Source organism: Vulpes lagopus, chromosome 7 (assembly GCF_018345385.1).
Source record: "Vulpes lagopus strain Blue_001 chromosome 7, ASM1834538v1, whole genome shotgun sequence".
In the NCBI taxonomy this organism is placed as follows: domain Eukaryota; kingdom Metazoa; phylum Chordata; class Mammalia; order Carnivora; family Canidae; genus Vulpes; species Vulpes lagopus.
This window is the reverse complement of record NC_054830.1, coordinates 6,768,241-6,777,674: the sequence shown is the minus strand read 5'-3', so window position 1 is coordinate 6,777,674 and position 9,434 is coordinate 6,768,241. Positions and strand designations below refer to the sequence as shown.

General features: G+C 37.4%; 1 protein-coding gene across 1 annotated transcript; it reads left to right on the top strand.

The window, feature by feature from the left end:
- Nucleotides 1-4,258: 4,258 nt before the first annotated feature.
- Nucleotides 4,259-5,248, top strand: LOC121495052 (putative gustatory receptor clone PTE01). The gene has a single exon (XM_041762353.1). The coding sequence runs from the start codon at nucleotides 4,259-4,261 to the stop codon at nucleotides 5,246-5,248; it is 990 nt and encodes a 329-aa protein (XP_041618287.1).
- Nucleotides 5,249-9,434: the final 4,186 nt, after the last annotated feature.

Genomic DNA, 9,434 nt, shown 5'->3' with positions numbered 1-9,434 from the left:
AAAAATAAAATAAGACAAAGAGGGAGGCAAGCCATAAGAGACTCTTAACTATAGGGAACAAACTGAGGACTACTGGAGGGGAGGTGGGTTGAGGGGTGGGTAATTGGGTGATAAGCATTAAGCAGGCGTGTGATGTAATGAGTACTGGGTGTTATATGCAAGTGATGAATCACTAAATTCTACCCTTGAAACTAATACTATACGATAAGTTAACTAACTTGAATTTAAATAAAATATTGAAAAAATAAAAATAAATAAAAATAACCTTGTGAATCTCCAACATATAAAGTGCCAATCCAAGCAACACCTATGGAAATGAAAATAGGAAGTTATCCTCTAAGGATAACTTAGAAATGGACTTAGAAAATGGAAATAATATCACATTTTTTGTATAGAAGACCTAATTCTGTCTCAATTTTATGATTCATATAATGGATTTACAGATATCAAAATCACACATTGAGTGATTCAATTGAAAAAAGTCTGAATTTCATGTTAGGATCCTACAACTTGGAAAAAGTAAGGAGTACAGCTGAGCTTCCTGAAGAGCGGAAGGAGCCAGATCCTTCTAAAAACATTCACCTGTTTCCCTTTCCTCTTCTATTGACATTAGCAAGTCCTGGAACATTTGGGTAGTTCAGTTGGTTGGGTGTTTGACTCCTGGTTTCGTCTTGGGTTGTGATCTCAGGGTCGTGGATGGAGCACCATGTCAGGATCCACTTTCAGTATGGAGTCTGCTTGAGATTCTCTCTCTCCCTTCATTAGCCCCTCCCACTGCATTCTCTAAATAAATAAATAAATAGATAAAATCTTTTTTTAAAAATGAAAAGAACATTATCAAGTCCTCAGAGATTGGGACAACATGGATCAATTGGCTAATTATGAGCTTTGTGCATTGAGCCTCCCAAGTTATACAATTGGAAATAATTGGTAGGTGCCTCCAGCTTTTTAGTTTGACAGTTCTATTATACTGGCTCCATACTTGTGTCTCCTCCCTTTGTGGACATCTGCATCAGAAGGTCTCAGCCAAGTCTGTCTTCCTGCCAGTCTTGAGGAGGGACCCTGAGCCTTCATCATATACCAGACAAGTGATCAGTACTCCTCAGTCATGCTCCAGCAGAGATGCATCCCAGCTCAGTAAGTGCTGAAGGAAACAGTGATTGGAGGAGGGAGTATCAGGAGAATTTTTTCCTCCTCCACAATAGAAACACTTGGTTTAGACAGATGGGAGGGCATCAGTATACAAACTTTCAGATGAGACCCCTGTGACATTTATTTTCTTGGTTCTGGTGGGGATGTGAGAACTCTCATTAAGAGTTCTGCTTCCAAAAAAAAAAAAAAAAAAAAAAGAGTTCTGCTTCCAGGGTGCCTGGGTAGCTCAGTTGGTTAAGCATCTGTCTTTGGCTCTTGTCATGATCCTGGGATCCAGTCCCACATTGGACTTCCTGCTCAATGGGGAGTCTGCTTCTCCCCTTCCCTCTGCTTATGCTCTCTCTCTCCCTCCCTCTCTCAAACAAGCAAACAAATAAATAAATAAATAAAATCTTTAAAAAAAAGAGTTCTGCTTCCACTCTCACTGACTCTGGTCTGGTTGGCCTCTCCCCCACCATAGCCAATGGATCTCTTCAACCTCTTGCCTAGGCTACTCCAAAATGATCATGAAGGAGATTATGATGATTGTAAGGAGAAGGATGCCATTGACCACTAACCACAACATAATGTACTTTTATTGAGAGCTTCCTAAATGCCAGGTTCTGAGGTATGTGTTTTACATATCTTATTTGATTTCATCTGGTTAATCTGTTCCAAATCATAAGTGCACACATTATTATTATTTTACACAAGATGAAAGGAATGCAGCATTTTATGTAACTTATAGCAGGTTGTGAATTAGAAAGGGTTGATGGCATGTTTGAATCTGGGCATCAGACCAGACTTTTCCTCTGCTAACCCCAAATGGTTATTTCACTTCCTTTAGGGGTTTCTGGCACACCACCATTGGAGAGCAGTAGATAGCACTTCCTGCTTCAGCTACAGGAAGAATGGCTGAGATCGCATGTAATGATCACAGAGAGTTGGCACATGATTATTCAGGGGAGATCTCTCTTTCTCTCTCTCTCCTGCTCCTGTTCCTGGATTTCACTTCAACTGTTCACTTTCTCCTCCATTCTTTTTTTTATGATTTTATTTATTTATTTGAGATAGACAAGGAGCAAGAGAGAGAGCAGAAGCAGGGGAGCAGAAGGAGAGGGAGAAGCAGGCTCCTCGTTGAGCAGGGAGCCTGACTTGGGGCTCAATCCCAGGATCTGGGATCATCCTGAACCAAATGCAGACGCTTAACTGACTGAGCCACCCAGGTGCCTCCCTCCTCCATTTTTATAGTCAGCCTACTCAATCATAAAAGGTGACATAACGTCAGAATCTTGGGGGTTCATTTCAACTCAGGAAATGGAAAATGGTTTAAAAATGTATCTCAGATGTGCCTATAGTTAAAACCTCTGTACATCTACTTAAAACTTTCAGAAATTCTGGAAACGAGGAAGTTTGTGGGATTCAGAGAATGATTATTTATTTATTTTTAAAGATTTTATTTATTTATTCATGAGAGACACAGAGAGGGAGAGAGAGAGAGAGAGAGAGGAAGAGACACAGGCAGAGAGAGAAGCAGGCCCCATGCTGGGAGCCCCACGTGGGACTCGATCCTGGGACTCCAGGAGTCTTTTGTCCAAAGACAAAAGTCTTCAGCCTTGGGCCAAAGGCAGGCGCTAAACCACTGAGCCACCTGGGCTGCCCAAGAATGATAATTTGATTTTGAATCCTATCTGCTCCATTTATTATTAGTGTGCTAGGGGGAAAATTCTTGGTATCTCTGAGACTTAGGGTTGTCATCTAAGTTGATCCCTAGTTGATACAGCTCAACTGAATAAGGGTTAAACAAATAATGGATGCCTTCTACGCAACAAATATGTGATGAATGCACAAAATAAGGGCAAATTAAAATTTAGATGTTTTATTACTAATAATGATAAAGGTTATGATTTCCCTACAGCCTTAACAGTATATTTCATTTTGTTTATACAAGTACATCTTTAGCATATGGAGAGAAACAACTGAGTCTCATCTATTTCTGAATCCTCAGAGCCTATGCCTTTTTGGCACAGAGGAAGCATCAGTTAAGACCTTTCCATTGTTCACAGAAACAAAGAAGAAAGTATTTTCATAGTTATCAATGTTGTTTGATTATGTGCACTTAACTAAACCACATTTATCAAAATTTGAAGTCTGCAAAAGCCAAGGATAGGAATTATATGCTAAATGACTTTTAAAAGACAACCATTAGAAATGACAAATACCCACCATTTGCTTCGATGTGGATGGACCTGCAGGGTATTATTCTGAGTGAAATATGTCAATCGGAAAAGGACAAACATTATATGGTCTCATTCATTTGGGGAATGTAAAAATTAGTGAAAGGGAATAAAGGAAAAGGAGAGAACATGAGTGAAAATATCAGTGAGGGTGACAAAACACGAGAGACGCCTAACTCTGGGAAATAAACAAGGGGTAGTGGAAGGAGAGGTGGGCGGGAGGTTGGGGTGACTGGGTGATGGGCACTGAGGGGGGCACTTGATGGGATGAGCACTGGCTGTTATGCTATATGTTGGCAAATTGAACTCCAAAAATAAAAAAATAAAAAAAGACAACCAACATTGGTCATCACTTATTTCCATGAAGGAGAAAAGAAAGAAAATCAAAGAATGATGAAACCCATGAAGATAACTAACACAAAAAATATTTTCTGATTATGAATCTTTAATTCTAATTTAGAATCCAGACTACACACTCCTGCCTTTCATGGAGTGAAAAGAATATCTAGCATTTCATTTGAATAAAATATTTTTAACTGCTTCATAATTTCTTTAAATTAGAATGCTTTTTTTCTTAAAAGAGGAAGGATATTTTTACTCTATGATTTCTCTTCAGGAAGGAGGCTGTGAAAAAAAAGAAGGAGGCTGTGTTTACTGTGATCATGGATTTGTTATCTCTTATGTTCTTGGTTCTGATACTCTTTGGTAGAGTTTCTCTAAGGTAAATGTCTATAGAAAAAGGTAAATAATGCAGAAACCAATGAAGAAACGAGTTCTAAGAAATAGGATGTGTCACACTGAGAAGTATTGCTGAAGGCCAGGGTGTATGACTGCAAGTGTGACTGTTTTATTTGTGATTGCTTGAATGTGCAACATGGACACAGTGCTGGATGCTCATTTACTTGTTTCATTTTTCCAACCCTCTTTTCTTTTTTAAAAGGTGTCTAGGCTACAAAGAACAAAACCTAACAAGCGTCTCAGAATTCTTCCTCAGCAGATTCTCAGATGATCTAGAGCTGCAGCCTCTCCTCTTTGGGCTGTTCCTGTCCATGTACCTGGTCACTGTGCTTGGGAACCTGCTCATCATCTTGGCCGTCAGCTCTGACTCCCACCTCCACACCCCCATGTACTTCTTCCTCTCCAACCTGTCCTTGGCTGACATCGGTTTCACCTCCACCACAGTCCCCAAGATGATCGTGGACATCCAAACTCAGAGCAGAGTCATCTCCTATGTGGGTTGCCTGACTCAAATGTCTTTTTTGATCCTTTTTGGATGTATGGATGGTATGCTTCTGACTGTAATGGCGTATGACCGGTTTGTGGCCATCTGTCACCCTCTACACTACTCAATCATCATGAACCCCCGCCTCTGTGGCTTGTTGGTTTTGGTGTCTTTTTTGGTTAGCCTTTTGGACTCCCAGCTGCACAGTTTGATTGTGTTACAACTTACCTGCTTCAAGGATGTGGAAATTTCTAATTTTTTCTGTGATCCTTCTCAACTCCTCAACCTTGCCTGTTCTGACACTTTCACCAATAACATAGTCATGTATTTTGTTGGTGCCATCTCTGGCTTTCTTCCTATTTCAGGGATCTTTTTCTCTTACTATAAAATTGTTTCCTCCATTCTGAGAGTCCCATCCACAGGTGGGAGATACAAAGCCTTCTCTACCTGTGGCTCCCACCTGTCAGTTGTTTGCTTATTTTATGGAACTGCTATTGGAGTGTACCTTGGATCAGCATTGTTGCCTTCCCCCAGGAAGGATATAGTGGCCTCGGTGATGTACACTGTGGTCACTCCCATGCTGAATCCCTTCATTTACAGCCTGAGAAACAGGGACATTAAGAGTGCCCTATGGAGGTTCCTCAGAAGAACAGGCTAATCTCAGTATGTGTGCAATCCTTTTTGAAGTGTGAGGTGAAAAAAAACTGGCAAAATCAAATATGTAGACCAGCAAATACTGCTTTCTTGGTCACATAATTTTTTCAGTCTCATGATTTTCATTCTTCTTCATGTTTCATATATGAATGTTAGTTTTTTTTTGAATGTTAGTTTTTTTATTTGTTTTTAATTGGATTTTGGGAAGTATTCTGGGATGCTTTGTACATCATAATGAACGCATGAGAGGTTCTCCTTAATGACCTTGGTATCTTGATGAAATGTAGAATGCTCTCTTTTTAAAAAGATTTATTTATTTATTTGAGAAGGGGAAGAGGGGCACAGGGAGAAAGAGGGAGAGAGTTAAGCAGACTTCACACTGAGCATGGGGCCCAATGAGGGGCTCAGTCCCATGAACTCTCAGCTGAAACCAAGAGTTGAATGCTTAACCAACTGAGCCACCCAGGTGGCTCTACAACTGTTTCTTTATATACTTAAAATGTATATCCTTTCCATGGTTTCTGTGTATTTTCCATGCAAATTTTGCATCTATCAAAACTATTTATTCAGGTAATGTCCAAGGGTGCCATTCACTGCTCCTCAACCATGGATTTTATTAGAACCCTCTGAGGAGTCTTATAAATAATGGTAACTGAGTCTCATTACCAGAGACTCTGATTTAGTTGGATAGGTATGTGATCACTTAGTTGCAAGTTCCTAAAGAGATCAAGCTTGAAAGGGTAAGTTATGAAAAAATTTATTGTAGTTTCAGACAAAGGTCTTTTTTTTTTCAAATGTTTTATTCAAATCCATTGTCCTTTAGTACTATAAGCTTTTTCATTTGTGTTGGTTAAGTGTCTCTGCTCCAGACTCACCCTTCTATGTTTATCTTGTAATGCTAGGGTGAGTCTCTTGAAATCACTGCTTTATTTTCCCTCTGGCTTTTCTTGTCATATATATATATATATGTGTATATATATATGTATATATATATATGTATGCATATTCTTGTCATATATATGTATATATATGTATGTATATGTATATATATATTGTTTCAAGTGTAGAATTTAGTGATTACTTACATACTTACATACAACATTCCATGTTCATCACAAATGCCCTCCTTAATAACTATCACTCATTTAACACATTCCCATGCCCACTTCCCCTCTAGTAACCCTGTTTGTTCTCTATATTAAAAGTTGTTACATATTTTTAATAATGGTCAGCAAATGTCATTATACTCTAAAATTAAGTAAAGTTCATTACTCTCTCTAAACCCCTAAGTCCTTGGTATTTATTGGCTTCCATTTGTCATCATATTGTTCTATTTTTTGCTTTGTCCTGCAGTAGGTATTTAACCAACTATCTACACTCAATTCTCTTTATTAAACTAATTAGCTTGATTTATTTTTTCTATTTATTTATTTGAGAGAGAGAACATGATAAGGGGGAAGGGGCAAAGGGAAAAGGGAGAGAATTTTAAGCAGATTCCACACTGAGCATGGAGCCCAATGGGGGGTTCAATCCCATGACCTGAGATTATGACCTGAGTTGAAAACAAGAATCAGACATTTAATGGACTGAGCCACCCAGGTGCCTCTGATTTCTTTTTCTTTCTTTCTTTCTTTCTTTCTTTCTTTCTTTCTTTCTTTCTTTCTTTCTTTTCTTCTTTCTTTCTTTCTTTCTTTTTTTCTTTCTTTCTTTCTTTTCTTCTTTCTTTCTTTCTTTCTTTTTTTCTTTCTTTTCTCTCTTCTTTCTTTTTTTTATAAACTCTGAATGTTAAATTAACATGAGGAGAAAGGTGTGTTATGAGTTGTGTGAGTTGGAATATATTGCAAAATGAGCTCATAAAATAAAGGTGGTTTTAAATATATATCTTTGTTAGGAGTGTACAACTGAGATATAGGTACTGATAGCATATTTCCAGTAGATGGGTGGCTCTAATGGTATCTGAGGATTATTAAGTCATGAATTTCATCATAAATAGATTGTAATTTGGGTAGCCTGGGTGGCTCAGCAGTTTAGTGCCACTTCAGCCCAGGGCCTGATCCTGGAGACCCGGGATCGAGTCCCACGTTGGGCTCCCTGCATGGAGCCTGCTTCTCCCTCTGCCTGTGTCTCTGTCTCTCTCTCTCTCCCTGTGTCTCTCATGAATAAATAAATAAAATCTTTAAAAATATAAAATAAATAGATTGTATTTTACCCTTCTTTTAAAAAAATCCTCAGCATCAAAAGTTTGTGTCATCAGCAAAGGTGGGCTCTTTTCTTCCTCTAGTAACGGCCTGTTTAGGACTTCACTTTGTTCCATGCTTCTTTGTCTTCTGTCATTGATAAATCAGTCTTTGGGCTCCATTTGGTTCTTCAAAATGAGTATCCATCTTTCTTTAGAAGTATCATACATAGTTTTTTGGTAGTAATCTTGGTTCTCTGAAAACCTGTCCAACAACTAGTTTAGTTTACCCTGCCTTTTATCTCTGAAGTAGATCACCTACCAACTACATTGATAAGGAACATTGATATTAGAGAAAGGCATGAAATTGACAGATAATGAAGCCAAAGCAGTTAGTGGGAAGTTACCATCCAATATAAATTACTACATTTATATATTTGCATATCCATTTATGCAAAGCTGAATAATAGCCAAAGAACCTAGTTGAGTGGGAAAGTAGTATTGCCATTTGTGGTCAAATGGTAGACTCTACCCAGAGGTAGCACTTTGGTTTTTGTTTTTAGATTGGGAAGAGTGCATAGGAAAAGACTGGAAGATTCACACAGCCATCTGAATGTGGTGTGACAATACTTGATTAGAATAGGAGATACAGTAGAAAATATGTGGGATAAGAAAATACTCCACTACCCAGATATGGGCTCAAAAATTTGAAAATTTTAGCAACTCAAAGTTCCTTTCTGAGCCTCAGAATGTTTAGCAGCAAATTAGGTGCAATAGTGCTTATAATAGTACATGTATATTATATGTATAATAATTACATATTATAGTGCATGAGACCATGCAATAATTATATGTAATTGTTCCATGGATTAGTCAGATGATAGTTTTCCATCAAATGGTAAATCTTATTATAACATTAAAGAAGTTAATTTAAATAAGCATTCCAGTAATTTATAAGTAACCTGATGTTACAAATTGTGTGACTTTGAGTATGGTACATAACATCTGTAGAGTTATAACAACAAGAGCATTTAAATGAAAGGCTAGTTGATAAGATATCATCAAATGTGCTGAATAGAACATGATTTAATATGTGGTAGGAGATCAATAAAGGCAAACTGTCATAATCAATATATTAACAGACTAATGCCTGGTTTTAACATATGGGCTTTGCAAGCCAAAAATTTGATTTGCAACATCAGCTCTTCTAACTCATTAGCTGAGTGCACTGGGGTATATTTTTTATAACTTCTGTGGCCTTTAATCCTTCATTTTAAATATTTAGCTGAAAACACTCTAGGATTAAAAAGACAGTATGCATATGGTAAGAACTAAGTAAATATAGATATCATTATGATCATCATCTACCCTGTGGTCAATATACTCCTTTTTTCAACTTTTATGTATACATATATACATATACATACATACATACATATATATATATATATATATATTCTGTTGCTGGACACTTGGATTATTTTTATATTTTGGGTAATGTGAATAATGGTGCAATGAACATGGGAGCATAGACAACTCTTCAACATCCTGTTTTCACTTCCTTTGAATATATGCCAAGAAGTGGGATTGCTGGATCATATAGTAGTTCTATTTCTAATATTTTGAGGCATCTACATGTTATTTTCCATTGCGTTCATACCAATGTACATTCCCACAACAGTGCACAGTGTATTTCTTCCACATCCTTGCCAACATTTGTTGTAATTATCTTTAAGATAGTCATTTTAACAGGTGTGAGTTGATATCTCATTGTGGTTTTGATTTACATTTCCCTGATGATGAGTGATGTCAAGCACCTTTCATGTACCTGTTGGTCACTTGTTAGTCTACTTTGGAAAATTACTTACTTAGTTCCTCTGCCCATTAAAAAAATTTTTTTTGCCATTGAGTTGTGTGAGTTCTTATATATTTTGAATATTAACCTCTTATAATATTATTTCCAAATATGTCCTCCCGTTCTCCCATTCTGTGGTCGCTTCTTCATTCTGTTGTT

Coding starts and splice junctions, on each gene's coding strand:
- LOC121495052 (XM_041762353.1), top strand. CDS start 4,259: ATGCTCATTTACTTGTTTCATTTTTCCAACCCTCTTTTCTTTTTTAAA.